The sequence below is a fragment of the Melanerpes formicivorus genome, unplaced genomic scaffold, assembly GCF_026170545.1.
Source record: "Melanerpes formicivorus ecotype bairdi unplaced genomic scaffold, bMelFor1.0.p_v2 SCAF_3, whole genome shotgun sequence".
NCBI lineage: Eukaryota > Metazoa > Chordata > Aves > Piciformes > Picidae > Melanerpes > Melanerpes formicivorus.
The window spans coordinates 3,549,213-3,569,690 of NW_027142355.1; the positions used below are offsets into that span (position 1 = coordinate 3,549,213).

Sequence of the window (20,478 nt, forward strand, 5' to 3'; positions counted from 1 at the left end):
GGAAACTGCCTCGTTCCTTGTGAGAGCATTCTAGAGCTATTTGGGTGTTGCACTGAACCAGCTTGAACCTCTAAATCTTTGGAGATTCATCTATCACTGAATAATACTGCCAGACGGTGGGAGACAGCTGAATAGAAGTCAATACGCCAACTGTTCCTTCATTTATTACTGCCATATTAATAAAGTTGATAGAGTGGAACTAATCCATCTGCTTACAATTGGTTCCCTAGCAATAAGACACTGTTTCATGAGCTCACTATTTGACTAATTTTATTAGAATTCCTTCCATAGCATCATTGTTAATCACTTCTCATCCCATTTTAGTTACATGTAAAATAGTAGACAAAGATGGGCTGAAGGGACATGCAAGGATTTAATGAGAAATTGGGGTCATCTTAAATAGAGCTGAGTCAAATAAAATTGTGAGCAGGCTTAAAGAGGCCAACAGAAAAAAAATGCTCCTCATTACCTCTTTCACAGGGAGTTTCATTCTGTTGTGTCTAAAATGTAAACAGTCAGAAGAAATAAGGCAGCCCCAGCAGCATCTTAAGATGAGTCAGGGCTGCAGTGCCCCAGGGTCACCTACTAGGCTGATGGGCAACCAAGGGAGCACAGAGTCAGAGCTCAATGAATGCAGAGGTCTCTTCCCTTCTTTGCCATGAACAAGTCAATGAGGTTTATCTGATCCATTAGTTCATAGAGAGGCATTGGCTTTTGATGTTAAAAACAGGCAGCATTTTGGCTTCATGTTGATTGTATGCAATGCTAGGATCAATTCTTGTGAGCTTAGTTATATTTCCCTTGTTGTTTAGTTTAAACCATTCTGATGCCCTGGTCCTTCATTAGTCTGGTGGTAGTAGCATTTAGTGATTTGGGCTAGGTGTAATTTCAGACATGAGTACCTAAGCTGAAATTACCTGGGTGTTTTTAAGTGTCCAGAGAAGGGCAACGAAGCTGGGGAGGGGTTTGGAGCACAAGCCCTGTGAGGAGAGGCTGAGGGAGCTGGGGTTGCTTAGCCTGGAGATGAAGAGGCTCAGAGACCTTATTGCTGTCTACAACGACCTGAAGGGAGGTTGTAGACAGGTGGGGGTTGGTCTCTTCTCTCAGGTAATCAGCACCAGAAAGAGGAGACAGACTCAAGCTGCGCCAGGGGTGGTTTAGGCTGAATGTTAGGAAGAAGTTCTTTACAGAAGGAGTGATTTGCCATTGGAATGTGCTGCCCAGGGATGTGGTGGAGTCACAATCACTGGTGGTGTTTAGGAAGAGACTGGATGAGGCACTTGGTGCCATGGTTTAGTTGATTAGATGATGTTGGCTGATAGGTTGGACTTGATGATCTCGAAGGTCTTTTACAACCTGGTTAATTCTATTCTATTTCTATTCCTATTCTATTCAAAGTGCTGGGCCCACCATTCCCACTGATCACTGGGGATTTAAGACAAATACAAGACTTACACTGAGAAAGCTGAATGTAGAGCCTAGACACAGGCATCCTGGTTGAGAGTTTCCAAAGCTTTCAATTCTTTACCTAAGTCTTCTCACTCTGAAAATGGCAGTTTCAACAACAGGTTTGAATTAACAAAGTTGGGTTATTACAGGAAGTTTCTGAAATTCCTGCCTTCCTGTTTTAAAATGCATTTTTGAGATGACAGGTTGCAGCAGCTGTAGATGCTAAAAATTATTTTAGTTATGTGGTGCTCTGTCACTGCTGGAGCACTGACTGTTCAAACAAATACAATTAGGCCCCATTCAATATGACTTTTCCTGGGAAAAACATGGAGATGTGTGCTGGGGAGGACAATCTTCCACAGCAGTGTGGCTGGCAGCCAATGGTTTGGGGAGAAGGTCTCCTCAGGGCTGGGGCTGGATTTTTCTGAGGCTCTCTGAGTTCTGTGCTTTTCTTGTGGTGGGTTGATGGAGAAAGCAGGCAGCTCCTCCCCAGCTGCATGACATTGTTATTAATGGTACTGTCCAAGGAATGCAATCAAAATTGATCTTTGTTTGTTTAAAATAACTAGGCAGAGGTATGAACAAGAAAATCCCTGCTAAGCTATTTTATGGCTCTATGTTGAGAGCAATGTCAGCACATTTAGGAATTTCAGGCTTCCTTGTAAAGTCCTGTACAAATTGTTTTACTGCAAGGCAGGAACTTTCTGGTGTTAATGTTGGTTGACGTAACAATGTCAAATGGCTGTACAGTGTTTCCAGACCCAGAGCCTCCAAGACAGGACCACAGTTTAACTAGAAGATACCAAGATATTTTTTTTGTCATAACATCTTTGTAGTTATAGAGCATTAAGCAGGACAACTGTACAAAAAACCCCACAGCTCTGCTGTTTCTCTGACCTTTTGTACACAAAAATTACTTTAACCCTTTGGAGTCAGTGGGAAGGGTTTTTTCTTGGCTTGTGTCATGGGTTAAGATGAATATTTGCTGCTGTTATCAATGCAATCCACTTTGCCTCCACCCAAGAAGCTGGAACCCAGAAGCAGCAACCAGAACAGGAAGCCTCCCATGTTGCAATCTGAACTTCAAGCTCTGTACTTGGTTCCAGTTAGCGCTTTCATTTTTGAGGCTGGCATGACTGCAGCAGGTTCAATTCGATCCATGAGAAAAACTCTTGCTACAAGTCGAGGGAGAAAGGCATTTTAAGGTTGTGATTCATTTTATCCTGGCATGCACATCTAAACCAGGGTAAAACTATATCCTAGGAAAGCTATTTCTCTGCAGAAATTATGAAGGAAAAGTAGACTGAGCTGCTCATGCAGCTATATATACTATAGATATCTAAAATTGCCAAAATATCTGCCCAATGACACCAGTGCTGTGATGTAATTTCTTTCAGTGTCAGTGGGTGTTTGAACACCATAACTGTAAGGCACAAAGCTGATACAACCCATTACTTAATATGTAGGAACCCACATGTGTTAAAACTTAGGGTAAAGAATTGCTATTTATCTAGATATTTATTCTGAACTTTTTGAGACCTAGCAGCACCTCTGAATTTCAGTATAGGATAATCAGGTTTTCTGGGGAGTTGCAAAACCATTGTTTGAAAGGAAACAGGTTTATAAATGTCATGTTAAACATTTATATTGAAGAGCAAAGGAATGGAATGGAATGGAATGGAATGGAATGGAATGGAATGGAATGGAATGGAATGGAATGGAATGGAATGGAATGGAATAGAATAGAATAGAATAGAATAGAATAGAATAGAATAGAATAGAATAGAATAGAATAGAATTAACCAGGTTGGAAAAGACCTTTGAGATCATCGAGTCCAATCTATCATCCAACACAATCTTATCAACTAAACCATGGCACCAAGCACCCCATGCAGTCTATTCCTAAGCACCTCCAGTCATGGCCAATCACTCTTTCTATGAAGAACTTCTTCCTAACATCCAGCCTAAACCTCTCCTGGCATAGCTTGAGACTGTGTCCTCTTGTTCTGGTGCTGGTTGCTTGGGAGAAGAGACCAGCCCCCATCTGTCTACAACCTCCCTTCAGGTTGTTGTAGACAGCGATAAGGTCTCCCCTGAGCCTCCTCTTCTGCAGGCTAAGCAACCCCAGCTCCCTCAGCCTCTCCTCATAAGGCTTGTGCTCCAGACCCCTCCCCAGCTTTGTTGCCCTTCTCTGGACATGTTCCACAAAGTCAACATCTTTCCTAAACTGAGTGGCCCAGAACTGGACACAGGACTCAAGGGGTGCCCTAATAATTAACTGAAGAACCAACTCTGAATAACTTTCTTTTTTTCCCCTCTTTAAATGTCCTTGAAAAGGATTTCAAAGTCTTATGGATGGGTGCAGTGCTGTCATTTTCACATATTTCTTTTTAATTCAGGACTGTGGCTCTCGAATTCGTCCAGAGGAGTCTTGTGGCTTGCAGCCTCTGTCTCATGAATATCTCTCAGCAATTTCACAGACTGTTTTTAAGAACTGCGAAGCTGGAGACATGAAAGGTTTGTACATGACACTCTTTCTTCTGAAAATTAACTCAGGCACCTCATCAAAGAAAAACCTAGAAATAAAGTAATGGCATTCATTCTACCAGACACAGGAAAGTTTACTTACAGTTCAATGAAAGAGAGCAGGGAAAAGGGAGCTGCTGTTAGTTTATTGATAAATTAAAAATGGGTAAACCTGAAGTTTTAGGAAAGCCTGTAACTAGGAATTTTCCACAGGGAGAGCAAAAGTAAGCTGGATTCTTTCTTTACTAGAGTAGTTAATCTGTTGCACATACAAGTTTATTTAAGATGTGAGATTAAGCATTACCAGTCCTCCTTAAAATGGAATAGAAAAGAAATATACTTTTAAAATAATTTTTTAGGACTGTTTACTACATACATTAAAAATACTACCATAAATTTAAATTCTTTAACCCTTTAAAGGCTGTGCACTTAATTTGATAGTTTTGTTCCTTCTTTTAGTGTCATTTGTCAGCTTTTATCAAAGCAGCTCCTATGGCAAGATCACAGAATCATAGAATCATAGAATCAGCAAGGTTGGAAAAGACCTCAATGATAGACTAGACTAGACTAGACTAGACTAGACTAGACTAGAATAGAATAGAATAGAATAGAATAGACCAGGTCAGAAGAGACCTTCAAGATCATCGTGTCCAACCTATCACTCAACACCACCTAATCAACCAAGCCATGCAACCAAGCACCCTATCATGTCTCCTCCTGAACACCTCCAGAGATGGTGACTCCACCACCTCCCCGGGCAGCCCATTCCAATGGGCAATCTCTCTGTGTAGTGCTTCCTCCTAACCTCCAGCCTAAACCTCCCCTGGTGCAGCTTGAGACTGTTCTCCTGTTCTGGTGCTGGTTGCCTGGGAGAACAGACCAACATCTGCCTGTCTACAAAGTCCCTTCAGGTAATTGTAGGCAGCAATAAGGTCACCCCTGAGTCTCCTAGTCTCCAGGCTAAGCAACCCCAGCTCCCTCAGTCTGTCCTCATAGGGCTTGTGTTCCAAACCCCTCACCAACTTTGTTGCCCTTCTCTGGACACCTTCCAGCAAGTCAACCTCCTTCCTAAACTGAGGGGCTCAGTACTGGACACAGTATTCAAGGTGTGGCCTAACCAGTGCAGTGTACATGGGCAGAATGACCTCCCTGCTCCTCCTGGCCACACTGTTCCTGATGCAGGCCAGGATGCCATTGGCCCTCTTGGCCACCTGGGCACACTGCAGGCTCATGTTCAGCCTACCATCGACCAATACTCCCAGGTCCCTCTTTGCCTGGCCACTCTCCAGCCTCTCTGACCCCAGCCTGTAGCACTGCATGGGGTTGTTGTGGCCAATGTGCAGAACCCGGCACTTGGATGTGTTCAATCTCATGCCGTTGGATTCTGCCCATCTGTCCACCCTGTCGAGGTCCCTCTGCAAAGCCTCTCTACCCTCCAGCAGATCAACTCCTGCCCCCAGCTTGGTGTTGTCCGCAAATTTACTGACTGAATGCCCTCATCTAGACCATCAATAAAGCATGGGGCCCAGCACTGATCCTTGGGGCACACCACTAGTGACTGCCCACCAGCTGGATGTGGCTTGGCCCTCCAGCCAGTTCCTAACCCAACACAGTGTACTACTGTCCAAGCCAGGGGCTGACAGCTTGGCCAGGAGTTTGCTGTGGGGGATAGTATCAAAGGCCTTGCTGAAGTCCAGGTAGACTACATCCACAGGCCTCCCCACATCCACCGGGTGGGTCACCTGATCTATTCATCAAGTCCAACCTGTCACCCAAGACCTCATGCCTACTAAAGTTTAAACTGTTATTGTTCAAATGTTTCAGCACCTCAATATTCATATTATTTAGTTCAACTTTTCTAGTGTATTACTCAAAACCCGATCAACTCACAAATGTAAAGGATGTCAAGAAGAAAATTCCATAAAATCAGGGATATGACATATTGTAAACATTGCCAGAAATTTTATGTATTTGGTTTGAAAGAAAAATTACAACATCAGGAAAAGAATCTGCCCAGTTTTGATATAATTTTAAAATGTAAAATACTACACAAAACAAATTTCAGATAATTTCTGAGGAATTCTAGAGTAGACATAGGGTGAAAACAATGCAAACTGTTAACTCCTCTGAGCAAGAAGCATTGGCCAGCTCTACCTCCCCACTTGCGCCCTACCAGCATGGTCCTGAGTATCCCTTCTTCTGTTTCTTCCATGCTGAGCTGGGCTCCTTGTCCAGCTGCAACATTCTGGAGGTATCAACACCCATGAGAATCAGAGAATGGTAAAGTCAGTATCCTGGCTTTTATTTAGGTTCAGTCTGCCATTATTTGCTACACATCCTCTACAAGACTAGCTGAGGGTGGGCTGAGCATGTTCTGCACTGGGAAAAATGTAGCATCAGCTGTGGTGGCTATGGAGCAGCTGGAGCTGTGTGGAATATGTTATGCCCTCAGATGTGCCAGAACAGGCTCCCATACAAACAATTTTGATTCTTTGATTTAGAAGAATTTCTTTATCTGCTAGGACAACTCGCACTGCTACTTACCCAAACATACACTCGGGACTTTTGCTCAGTGCAAGCACAGGCTGCCTCCCTGGAAATTCCATTGCTCCTGAGGTAGCAGCTGACTCTCCCAAGGCCACGGGATCCTGCAGGGTTACTTCAATCAGTCTCCCACTCAGTCCCCGACCTGATAAATCTCCACAGGCAAGAACCTTGGGGGTTTTTGTGACTTCTTGTACACCTTCAATCTGTCACACACAGCCAAGCACACACAGCAAAGCACACCCAGCTGGCTGCTGAGCTTCTATCTGGCAGCAGTGATGGTCACAAAATCTAAGGATAGGTCTGCTTTGCAAACATTTACTTTTGGAGTCATTTACAGGGCTGTGGTGAGAAAGCTGGCTGTGCTAGCAAGGCTGGATAACATTAACACAAGGACCTGGGGGTCTCTGCACTCTACCTTGTCTAATGCCTTTCCTCTTCAACATATTCGTTGATGATCTGGATGAAGGGGTAGAGTCAGTCATCAGCAAGTTTGCAGATGACACAAAGTTAGGGGCAGATGTTAGTCAGTTAGAGGATAGAAAGGCTCTGCAGAGGGACCTCGACCGACTGGAAAGATGGGCAGAGTCCAATGAGATAGCTTTCAACAAGTCCAAGTGCCGAGTGCTGCACTTTGGCTATGGCAATCCCATGCAGAGCTATAGGCTGGGGTCAGAGTGGCTGGAGAGCTCACAGAGAGGGACCTGGGTGTGCTGATCGACAGCCACCTGAATATGAGCCAGCAGTGTGCCCAGGTGGCCAGGAGGGCCAATAGCATCCTGGCCTGCATTAGGAATAGTGTGGCCAGCAGGAGCAGGGAGGTCATAGTGCCCCTGTACTCTGCTCTGGTTAGGCCGCACCTTGAGTACTGTGTCCAGTTCTGGGCCCCTCAGTTTAAGAAGGACATTGAAACACTTGAGCGTGTCCAGAGAAGGGCAACAAGGCTGGTGAGAGGCCTTGAACACAAGCCCTATGAGGAGAGGCTGAGGGAGCTGGGATTGTTTAGGCTGGAGAAGAGGAGGCTCAGGGGTGACCTCATTGCCCTCTACAACTACCTGAAGAGTGGTTGTAGCCAGGAGGGGGTTGGCCTCTTCTCCCAGGCAACCAGCACCAGAACAAGGGGACACAGTCTCAAGCTGCGCCAGGGGAGGTTCAGACTCGAGGTGAGGAGGAAGTTCTTCACCGAGCGAGTCATTCGGCATTGGAACCGGTTGCCCAGGGAGGTGGTTGAGTCATCGACCCTGGAGGCGTTCAAGGGGAGATTGGATGTGGCACTTGGTGCCATGGTCTAGTCATGGGGTCTGTGTTGATAGGTTGGACTCGATGATCCCCGAGGTCCTTTCCAACCTAAGTGATACTGTGCTGTGATACTGTGATACTGTGATCAGAGCAAAGGCAGGTTATGCTGGCAGAACTGCATAGACTGTGAGATACTGTCACATCAGTGCACTTGTATGCTATAGAAAAGGTGGGGGGTTGTGTTGGTGTGAATAGAAAGGCAACTCAGAAGTTTTCTGTCTTTCTTTAGAAATGAAATCTCTCAGAATGCCAACAGGATTTTGGAAATAAAGAGTTTTAGAAAACAAAACCAAAGAAACAAACAAAAAACTCCCATGACCAAACCATTCAACATTAGTTAAGGGGTGTTAAAATCCATTGACTTGTTAATTGCACTTTATGCTCTTAATTTGCAAAATAATTTTTTAAAATAGGGGTGGGGCTCTAATAAACCACATTAGTTACTCATCTCATCTTACTTTCACCTTCACAGTCACAAGCTGCACCAGGGGAATTTTAGGCTCGAGGTGAGGAGTTCTTCACTGAGAGTCATTAGCCATTGGAATGTGCTGCCCAGGGAGGTGGTGGAGTCACCATCCCTGGAGGTGTTTAAGAGGGGATTGAACGTGGCACTTGGTGCCACGGTTTAGTCATGAGGTCTGTGGTGACAGGTTGGACTTGATGATCTTTGAGATCTCTTCCAACCTTGGTGATTCTCTGATTCTAAAATTTATACATGTGGTATGGGACAGTCCTTGGAATTCTTACAGATTAAGGAAATTATTATCATATATCATAGTATCAGTCAGGGTTGGAAGGGACCACAAGGGTCATCTAGTTCCAGCCACCCTGCCATGGGCAGGGACACCCCACACTAGATCCGCCTGGCCAGAGCCTCGTCCAGCCTGGGCTTAAACACCTCCAGGGAAGGCGCCCCAACCACCCCTCTGGACAACCCATTCCAAGGATTCACCACTCTCATGGTGAAAAACTTCCTCCTCACATCCAGCCTCAATCTCCCCACCTCCAGCCTCAATCTCCCCACCTCCAGCTTCATTCCATTCCCTCCAGTCTTATCACTACCTGATCTCCTGAGAAGTCCCTCCCCAGCCGTCCTGTAGGCCCCCTTCAGATACTGGAAGGCCACAATTAGGTCACCTCGGAGCCTTCTCTTCTCCAGACTGAACAGCCCCAACTCCTTCAGTCTGTCCTCATAGGAGAGGTGCTCCAGCCCTCTGATCATCCTCGTGGCCTTTCTCTGGACACCTTCCAGCACCTCCATATCCTTCTTGTAATAGGGGCTCCAGAACTGGACGTAATACTCCAGGTGGGGTCTCACCAGAGTTGAGTAGAGGGGGAGAATCACCTCCCTTGACCTGCTAGACACACTTCTCCTGATGCAGCCCAGGATCTGATTGGCTTTGTGGGCTGCAAGTGCACACTGAGAGCTCATGTTGAGCTTCTCATCCACCAGCACCCCCAAGTCTCTCTCCTCAGGGCTGCTTTCCAGCCAGTTACTGCCCAGCCTGGATTTGTGCCTGGGGTTGCCTGGACCCAGATGCAGAACCCTGCACTTGGTCTTGTTGAACCCCATGCAGTTGGCTTGTGCCCACCTCTCCAGCCTGTCAAAGTCCCTCTGGATGGCATTCCTTCCCTCCAGCATGTCTGCTGCACCACAGAGCTTGTTGTCATCAGCAAGCTTGCTGATTATTTTTGAGGTAAAGTCATCTGGCTTCATTTTCCTATCAAGGGGCTCTCAAAGTCTAGCTTCAATGAGCTTTCAGATGTTTAGTTGGAGATGAGAATTAATCTGGTCTTTAGACACTTCTGAACATGAGTATTTTCTTTTTGCATTCAACCTCACCTCCCTTTCTTATCTTCCTTTTGTGGAGAAAGGACATGCTGCTATGAGAAAGGCAGCATGAACTGAGAAATGAACTCACAAACTGTCAAATTTGAACATTCACAGCTGAGTAAAAACTCTCACCCTGCCTAAATGAGAAGGGCACAGCACAGAGGAAGGAAATAGTCTCTTCAAAGGGTTGGTGGACATTTAATTTAAGGAAAACTCCCATGACAAAATGCTCAAAAATATCTTACTTGCTATATAATAAATCTAGTCACAAAAGCACAGAGGAGGTGCTGACAGCCTATTGCTCTTTTCCAGGGCAGTGGATTGTCCCTTGCCTCAGCTGTTCTGACAACAGGACCTGCGACTGGAGAGAAATAACATGGCAGCCCCATGGCTGCCAGTACTCCGTGCTAGCAAAGCCTGAACTCCAGCGCTGTGTGGAGGGCAGAAGGGTATGTAACAGATCTTTCTTTTTTTGTTTATTTCCCTGGATATTTGTGTCCATAAACTTTAAAAGCAATTTAATGATTGACATGCAAGAAAAATAATTTTATAGTATATCTGGAAAAATATTAGGATGGAAAATACACAAGGCTGAAAACCAACTATTATCCACAATTTTAGCCTCATATGCAGGCATATTTGTCTGCTGCTATTTCACATATGAGCTTAGGTCACACTAGTGGAGTCTCAAGACCTTTGGTGTATATGCTTACCAGTTAAACCTGCAATGAGTATATAAGGACTGTAAATGGAGGATGGATTTGCATTGTTGTCTCAGTTTGACTCACACTTGACATGCAAGTTGAGTTTCTTCTGCTGCATACCTAATGCATGGCATTGCTTGTGCACACTAATCTTACCAAATCTTCTTGCACATTCTTTTCTTGTAGTGAAGCTTCTAAGCTTGGAAATACAAGGTCTCCTTAATAAGCATGCTATGACTGTAAAACTCTTGAGAGAGAGCTCTGATCAGAGGTTCAGGTACCTTACTGAGGATACAAGTATCCAGAAAGTAAGTAATTAATTGTCATAAAGATTTTTCTAGTGTATTGCCTAGGTAAGAAGACACTAACTAAAAATGACATTTGGATAAATCTGACAGCATTTCTATAGAGACAAATACAAAAATAATCATATTTCAATTAACATTTCCTCTTCCTTTTCTGGTCATTTCTTGTCCTGCACAAAGTATTTCATTGCCATTTGGCTTTATTTTGTCCTGTGGTTTTCTCCATTACCATAGACCTGTGGGGTTTTGTAACTTTAAACTAACAAACAAACAACATATGTTTATATGACAGGGAAATATATAGAAGAATTTGTTGGCTTTGCTTTGGTCTTTAACTTATGCATGGAGCTGCTTTGATAAACAAACGCCCTTTGGCATTTGGAAGGATAGCAGAGGACCGATCTGCCACTAGGGAAGTGGATTGGCAGAGTATAGCTGGGAGGCTTATGCTGGCATTCCCACCTCCTGAATGTGACTAGTTACATTCACCAGTGTCAAAAACAGGACAGCGTATGTTAAGGAGCCATTAAGTGCAAGTACATGAAGTGAATGTATAGAAGCTTGAGTTGTTAATTCAAAATCCAATGTTTTGAGCCTCTGAGGTCAATGATCTGTTCTAGTGTCAGATGAGAGCCTGATCCTGTGTGATCTGCATTAACATCATGTATGAAAAATCTCTGTAAAACTAATTGCTCTTGTTTCCCATTCTGCATCCTTTGCAAAAGGTCTTCTGTCATTGTTTGCTAACCTTCACTGTTGAGAAGAAATCTGATGAATCACTCCTGTTAACTTTGCACAGCTGTCTGTTCAACTTGCTTATTCTTTTAAAGTCATCACTCTAACACATGCTCCTCTTCTGATATATTTCTCCTTTATCTTTCCCTCTCGTGTTACTTTTGTCATCACTTTGCAGTGTTTTTAACTTTGTGTAGTATTTTTGCTTCTTTCACCAAATAAATAAATGTAGAGCCTGGATCAAGTCCCTCCTGTCAGTAGAACTGAAGAGCTAAGAGAGATTGTCTCAATACTTAGATCACATGACTGAAATTCATACTCTGCTTGGGTGATGAGGTCCTCATTCTGCTTGTGATTAAGAATTCAGAATTCTTCAGAATTACTTTACACAGTATAAGCAGTGTATTAGAAAAAGTATTTTTTTCAGGTGCTCACTAAAATAGACTTCTACCTGTGATTTGTATTGGGTGCTTTTATGTACATTACAAGCAATCTGGATCTATGATAAGGAGCTACCAAGTGCCTAGCAAGGTATATTTCTTGTGAACAGATGCTTTGCTATTACACTGGAGATATTTGTCCTTGTACCACTAATGAATATGAAGGGAAGCATGCAATGAGTCACAATGTCAGAACAGCTGTGATATATTTTCTAAGGCAGTGATAGATTTTCTGGTGAGGCCAAACCTTGAGTAATGTGTCCAATTTTGGGCACCTCAACACAGGAGTGATGTGGAGGTGCTGGAGCAAGTGCAGACAAGGGAAACAAAGCTGGTGAAGGGCCTGAAGAGTAAATCTTACGAGGAGTAACTGAGGGAGCTGGGGAAGGTTAGTTTGAAAAAGAGGGGGCAGAAGTGAGACCTCATTGCTCTCTTCAACTACCTGAAAGAACATTGTACAGAGGCCAGTGCTGGTCTCTTATCACAATTAGTGATAGAACAAAAGAAAATGGCCTCAAGCTGCAACTGGGTAGGTTTAGACTGGACATGAGGAAACAAATTTCCCTGGAAGAGTGATCAGCCATTGGAATGGACCGCCCAGAGATGTGGTTGAGTCACCAACCCTGGATGTGTTTAAAGGTCATTTGGATGTGGCGCTTGGGGATATGGTTTAGGGGTGAACTTTATAGAGTAGGGTTCTTGGTTGGACTTTGTGATTCTGAGGGTCTTTTCCAACTAGAATAGAATAGGATAGGATAGGATAGGATAGGATAGGATAGGATAGGATAGAATAGAATAGAATAGAATAGAATAGAATAGAATAGAATTAACCAGGTTGGAAAAGACCTTTGAGATCATCAAATCCAACCTATCATCCAATACCATCTAATCAACTAAACCATGGCACCAAGCACCCCATCCAGCCTCTTCCTAAACACCTTCAGTGATGGTGACTCCACCACCGCCCTGGGCAGCACATTCCAATGGCAAATCACTCTCTATATGAAGAACTTCTTCCTAACATCCAACCTAAACCTCCCCTGGCACAGCTTGAGACTGTGTCCTCTTTTTCTGGTGCTGGTTGCCTGGGAGAAGAGACCAACCCCCACCTGACTACAACCTCCCTTCAGGTATTTGTAGAGAGCAATAAGATCTCCCTTGAGCCTCCTCTTCTCCAGGTTAAACAGTCCCAGCTCCTTTAGCCTCTCCTCGTAGGGCTTGTGCTCAAGACCTCTCACCAGCCTTGTTTCAGGTACAGTAAACAGGAACATTTTGAAGTGTTGAGGCTCAGATGATTCTGGCTGAGTAGTTTTTCATTCAGTCAATATGAAATATCCACAGCCTTTTTTCTCCTCCATTTTAAACTCTAAGCAATGGTAATGAGAGAGACAGGCTATGCTGTTCTTAGGGATCTCCACATATATGTCTGATTGAATCAAAGGAATAGGAAATCATAATAAAAATATTACCTCTTTATTATATCAGATCAACCAAATCCTCTGTAAATGTGACTAATGAGTTTTTGCTGCCACCTTTATACAATTCTAATAAGACACAGTATCACAGTACCTTAGAGGTTAGAAGGGACCTCAAGAGATCATTGAGTCCAACCACCCTGCCAAAGCAGCATCACTTAGGATAGTCTGCACAGGAAAGCATCCAGGTTTGTTTTGAAAGTCTCCAGAGGAGACTCCACAATCTCTCTGTGCAGCCTGTGCCAGTGCCCTGCCACACTCACGATAAAGCAGTTCTTTTGTTTTTCTATAAAAACTTGAAAAAGATGGATGAAGGAAAAGGAAGTTCTGGGCCACTCAGTTTGAGAAGGACATTGAAACACTTGAATGTGTCCAGAGAAGGGCAACGAGGCTGGGGAGAGGCCTCGAGCACAAGCCCTACGAGGAGAGGCTGAGGGAGCTTGGACTGTTTAGCCTGGAGAAGAGGAGGCTCAGGGGAGACCTCATTGCTGTCTACAACTACCTGAAGGGGGGTTGTAGCCAGGAAAAGGTTGGTCTCTTCTCAAGCAACCAGCACTAGAACAAGAGGACACAGTCTCAAGCTGTGCCAGGGGAAGTTTAGGCTCAAGGTGAGGAGAAAGTTCTTCCCTGAGAGAGTTGTTTGCCATTGGAATGTGCTGCCCAGGGAGGTGGTGGAGTCACCATCACTGGAGGTGTTCAAGAGGGGATTGGATGTGGCACTTGCTGCCATGGTTTAATCATGAGGTCTGTGGTGCCAGGTTGGACTCGATGATCTTTGAGGTCTCTTCCAACCTTGGTGATTCGGTGATTCTGTGAATTGTAACAGGCAACTATTTATTCAATTCAGAACACACAGAAAGCTGATCTCAGTAGAAAGGGGAATATGTATTTTGTTTATCATTGAGAAATACTGCTCAGAGTTTAGTCTTACAATAAAGTACCATTGAGTGTAATTAAGACAGGAAATATGAAAAGGCAATATTTACTAAACTACTTAAAATTCAGCTGTTAAACCAGGAATTTGAACTTATAACACCTTAATAATATTTCAGACTTAAGTAGCATTTTGGACTTAGATGTGTTTAAATTTCCTAAGTGTAGGTAATTTATACTGATAACTCTGGTTAAGAAGTGAATTCCACTATGCTTACACAATCTTTTAAAGTGTTTAAGCTATGATGGAATTTTGCACACAAAGTGTTTGCAACAGAAGACCCTGAAAATATCTGTCTGCATGAAAGTGTTGCTCTTCATCTGGTAAACCAATTACATTATGTATGTCTGATCATTTAGTCATCCTGCAGACAGATGCCCCATTGACCTGAACAGTACATGAATAATCTTTGTGCCAGACCATAAAGAAACTGAGATACGGCACATTATAAACACCTGAGCCATTATTTTAGTCATTACTGTCACAGAGCTAAGTACAGAATCATACCTAGAATCTTTTCTTCCAATCACATTAAATACCACATGGCACACACAACTACAGTAAGTTTATGAAATTATATAGGAAAAAAAATGTGGCCATAGCTGCCACACATTCAACTACACCAAATGATTATTCTAGTTCATCAATGCTATTCGGAGGGTTGAAGAATAGACTAGACTAGACTAGACTAGAATAAACCAGGTTGGAAGAGACTTTCGAGATCATCGTGTCCAACCTACCACCCAACACCATCTAAACCATGGCACCAAGCACCCCATCCAGTCTCTTCCTAAACACCTCCAGTGATGCCGACTCCACCACCTCCCTGGGCAGCACATTCCAATGGCCAATCACTCTCTCTATGAAAGATTTCTTCCTAACATCCAGCCTAAACTTCCCCTGCTGCAGCCTGAAACTGCGTCCTCTTGTTCTGTTGCTGGTTGCCTGGGAGAAGAGACCAACCCCCACCTGTCTACAACCTCTCTTCAGGCAGTAGTAGAGAGCAATAAGGTCTCCGAGCCTCCTCTTCTCCAGGCTAAGGAACCCCAGCTCCCTCAGCCTCTCCTCATAGGGCTTGTGCTCCAAACCCCTCCCCAGCTTTGTTGCCCTCCTCTGGAAATGTTCCAGCAAGTCAACATCTTTCCTAAACTGAGTGGCCCAGAACTGGACACAGGACTCAAGGTGTGGCCTAACCAGTGCTGTGTACTTTCTGGGGCCAAATAGCACTTCTTTCAGCACTTGGGTCTTCCAAGCATTTGCTGAAAATGAAGCTGACTTGCAAAAGTTGGACTTCAAAAGATGCTGTATGATGGCCTGCATACCACCAAAAAAAATGTGCATGCCCAGCTCTGCACAAAGACTGTTAAAGGCAGGTAGAATTACCTACAAATATTATCTTCTTCCACACTGATTATTTTTTTTTAGGGAGAATAAAAAGAATTTGTTTATTTTTCCAGGATTTACATGTCTTACAGCATGGTTGAACCAATAGTTAGAAACAGATTGTTGGATACAGACAAGTTCTAAATGAGCAGCTGCTCTCTGTGTGCAGATTTGTTGGTAATATGCTATGCATGCACCAGCTTGGAATGCATTGGATTGCTAGGAATGTATACTTATCTTTCTATCTGTGATCTTCTCCAGGCTTATGGGAGAGCCTTCCCTTCAAAATCCCAGCAGACACAATCTCCAGAGTGTGACTGCTGATGCTTTCCTGCGACAACTACAAACAGACATCAGAAGTCTTCATCAGGGCTAAGGGGCAGGAATCATAGGTTTCACATGCTAACATTTTAGTTTTAATGATTGTGGTGGGGTGGAAGGGTAAGGTCAAGAAGCCTCCTCCCTTCCCCCTTGTAAGGCAAAGGGAAAGAAACTTGAAGGGAAAGGAAAAAAAAACTGACAAGCTGAATTAGCAAGGCAGTGGAGCTATATTTACAAAGCAGTGTAGGGAATGCAGGGGAATATTTACAAATTTACAATATCTACAATATATACAAAGATATACAACAGAGTAACGCAGAAATGAGAGTGACCCCCCTCAAGGCAGAGGGGGTTCCCCACCTCCGCTCTCCCCTCTCTCCCCCCCTTTCCCCAGAATGGGATAGAAAGAGAAAGAAGAGAGAGGAAAAAAAAAATGTTAGAAGCAGTTTGTGTTAATTGGAAAGGAGTTAATACAGGCCTGGTATCTGGACTTCAAGGCCGAAGCCTTGGCAGAAAGCCCAGCACAGACAGAGAGCTGCTGCACCATGGAGAGGCGGAAGCAAGACTGAAGATAGGGTGCCGGAGTGCCCAGGATAGTCCCAGCTCACTCCCAGTTCAGAAGGTGCTTCCTCCCACTTTACCAATGAAATTAGTTTAGATTATTCTTTTCCGTTTACCAACTTCCGTCCACCATATTCCCTTTCTTAAGGGGACAGCGTCAACCGGCCACAATGATATAACAGTGCTGTGATTTCACTGTGAAAGACAAAGCTGGAGTTAAAAAACTCTGCTTGATTCTAGTCATACAGACCTGGTATAGGTCATATCTACTTTGTACAGTTAAAGACTTCATGATTGAAGGTTCATAGAATCATAGAATAAAAAGGTTGGAAAAGACCTCAAAGATCATCAGGTCCAACCTTCACCACAGACCTCATGACTACTAAGCCATGGCTTCAAGTGCCATGTCCAAGCCCTTTTTGAACACTTCCAGGGACAGTGACTCTACCACCTCCCTGGCCAGCACATTCCAATGGCTAACAACTTCCTCTGTGAAGAACTTTCTCCTCACCTCGACCCTAAACTTCCCCTGGTGCAGCTTGAGACTGTGTCCTCTTGTTCTGGTGTGGGTTGCCTGGGAGAAGAGAAGGCTGCTCTAATTGACTGACATCTTTGAGGATAACCTACGCTTTTGTCCTTGTTTTCTGCCCAATCACAAGTCCACTTTGGCTCATTTCTCTCTTCTGCATTTATATCAGGTTTTGACTATTTTCTTAGCAGACCTGCTTCTGGGTGTTCATAACTTTTCTAGTGAAGCAGTCTGCATTCTTCACCAATGTGATATTTTCATCTATCTCATTCCTGACTCATCCTGCTCAGCCACACCTTCTCCTAGTAATAAGTACATTCCCAGAGGGACACAAACATTCAATAGCATTAGATGTATAACCTGATTTCGTGATCTTTGTCTCTCCCTCCTCAAAAAAAACTCAGTTAAGAGTGACAATGGAGGCGTTCTGAGACTCAGAACTTACTCTTTCAGAGGTGCTCTGTGTGCAGTCTCATCAGTCTCGTAATAATATTTGAAGACTTATATCTGGGCCCTAGCAGTAATCTAGTTCTTTCAGTTATACTGGCTTCTCTAAAGGAACCTACTCTGACTCCTGATAGGCTCTTCATGTTCTCAGAATATCAGGACAACAATAGAATATTCTAAGGCCAACCTGGTATTTTTAGATAGCATCCAGCATCACACCATTTACAGTAGCCAGGAGGGGGTTGGTCTCTTCTCCCAGGCAACCGACATCAGGACAAGAGGATGCAGCCTCAAGCTGCACCAGGGGTAGTTTAGGCTGGAGGTGAGGAGAAAGTTCTTCACTGAGAGAGTTGTTAGCCATTGGAATGTGCTGCCTGGGGAGGTGGTGGAGTCACCATCCCTAGAGGTGTTGAAGAGGGGACTGGACATGGCATTTGGTTCCATGGTCTAGTCATGAGGTCTGTGGTGACAGGTTGGACTTGATGATCTTTGAGGTCTCTTCCAACCTTGGTAATCCTGTGATTCTTTGTGATCTCACCTGACTTGTCTCTCCTGGTGCTAGTTTTTTAAGTGATTGTATGTAGTGCACTCCCATCTGCAGACATTGCCAGCTAGGTACCCCAGAGACTTAAAACTTAGTCATGGATCCCCTTCTAATATATGTCTGTATGTGCAGGTGCAGAAACTGCAAAACCCTGCAATGCTAAAGTATTAACACTGGGAATGGTTTGCTCTAACTTTGACATAACATAAAAAAAAAAAGAGAGAGAGATTGATAATTCAATCTCCTTCTTTAATGCTCTCCTATGAGATTATAGAAATATTTAAAATGACATTTCACACTTAAACTTACAGAGAATGGCAAAGCAAGACATCTATACAGAATCACAGAATCACCAAGGATGAAAGAGACCTCAAAGATCATCAAGTCCAACCTGTCACCACAGACCTCATGACCACTAAACCACGGCACCAAGTGCCATGTCCAGTCCCCTCTTGAACAACTCCAGGCATAGTGACCCCACCAGCTCCCTGGGCACCACAGTGCAATGGCTAATGACTCTCTCTGTGAAGAGCTTTATCCTCACCCTGAGCCTAAACTTCCCCTGGCACAACTTGAGAGTGTGTCCTCTTGTTCTGGTGCTGGTTGCTTGAGAAGAGACCAACCCTCTCCTGGCTACAACCACCCTTCAGGTAGTTGTAGAGAGCAATAAGGTCTCCCCTGAGCTTCCTCTTCTCCAGGCTAAACAATCCCAGCTCCCTCAGCCTCTCCTCATAGGGCTTCTGCTCAAGGTCTCTCCCCAGCCTCGTTGCCCTTCTCTGGACACATTCAAGTGTCTCGATGTCCTTCTTCAACTGAGAGGCCCAGAACTGGACACAGTACTCGAGGTGTGGCCTAACCAGTGCTGAGTACAGGGGCACAATGACTTCCCTGCTCCTGCGTGCCACACTATTCTTGATGCAGGCCAGTATGCCATTGGCCTTCATTAGCCTTGACTATGCTTCTCTCCTTTATTTCCATCTAAGGTGTTATATTAGACCAAATACAGTTAGAAGGAGAAAACATCTATCAGAATCTTAGTTACAGTAGAATGACAAGAGAGAGCAAAGTGCTGCATCTGCCAAATCAGCATAATTAATATTACAAATGATCTGAATATGCTTCTTTGAAATTAGAAATCCTCATGTGCAGTGATAACAAAATGGCATCATAGGATATTAGAAGTAGAGAAACAATCTAGCAGGTTCTACTAACTGCTCTGTGTGTGTGACCTGGTAGAGCCTGTTTGTTTTCTGCTAATGATGTGTTGTGTTTTTACAGAAATGTTCTCACCCACATAGCAAGTTAATGATATCCTTGCCTGATAATATCTGAGAACTGCTTTTTAATAGATACACATCTAGATACTTAAGTGATGGACTTATGAAATGGAGATTAAAAAGACATGGAGATAGACTGTAGAGATTAAGAGATTTTGCAAGTTAAAAGAATTGTTATTTAAAACCTCAAGTTAACCTACTTTAGAATTAGGACATACTGTAATCATGGTCTGCCTTCCTAACAGTAATAATTGTGTGCATGTTCGTGTCTGTCAAAGATGGAAAGAGGGACTGTCCAACCAGTCTTTCCAAGGATTCAAGGATCCTTGACTTCTGTGAGTCTTGTTAAGTGTGGTTTAAAGAGGTTTCTTCTGATACAATGTGAAAAGAGTTAGAAATTCCGTTGGATGTAGGTGAAGTGATTGTGCAGCACAAGCATGAAAAGCAGCTGTTTAAGAACTTTATGAAGCAGCTTTGAGAAGTCCATGACAGAAGGTAAAAGAGCCTCTGTGTGCTCAGTGCTTAATTTCAGCTCTTTTCTACCGTACATAATCTATTAAGAGCTTCTCTTCCTCCCACAATGGGCAAGACATAGGAAGTTCAAGTCACTATTATGCCCATTCTTGGCTCTCTCACCGTAGGTTAATCTGAAACCGCTTCTGTTCTGTGCGAATCATCATTGGTGCACTGCTGTACCTTATTTTTAATTGCAATAAGTTCACAGTCGGAAGTTCCTAAAACTATGAAGTTCCTGAAGGGAACAGATAAATAGAGATAAAGAGAGATGCATTAGAAGAGAGAAGTCTAAGATGTTTTCTCCACATAATATATCTAAGAGAAGCTTTGGGAATGTATTCTTAGACATACAATCTTGTGCAGTCTGAATTTTACTTATGTAACCAAATAGTCTAGATGGAAGTGCTAAAATATCAAACCCCAAATTAAAGTAAAAACTCAAACAATAAAACCCTAACTTACAGAGTGTGGTCAACTACCCTGAGTGCCAGAGGAGGTAGGAGAAGTTGCATACTGCTGTGCAGAAACCATTACTATCCTATGGTTCTATGGGTTTCTGACTTCCAGTTTTACACTGGTGTTCCTCTATGTGGACTTCTGGCTGAGGTGTCTGTGGTAATAACTGATGACACACACAGTTTCATTGGCAAATCAC

General features: G+C 43.6%; 1 protein-coding gene across 4 annotated transcripts in view; it reads left to right on the forward strand.

The window, feature by feature from the left end:
- CPED1 (cadherin like and PC-esterase domain containing 1) overlaps positions 1–20,478 on the forward strand; it is a 184,526-nt gene that overhangs the window by 145,626 nt on the left and 18,422 nt on the right. For all 4 annotated transcript variants that reach the window (XM_068165086.1, XM_068165102.1, XM_068165113.1 and 1 more), the window contains 2 exons: positions 3,849–3,966; positions 9,965–10,101. In XM_068165086.1, the coding sequence (XP_068021187.1) occupies positions 3,849–3,966; positions 9,965–10,101 (255 nt within the window). The remainder of the gene's footprint in view (positions 1–3,848; positions 3,967–9,964; positions 10,102–20,478) is intronic.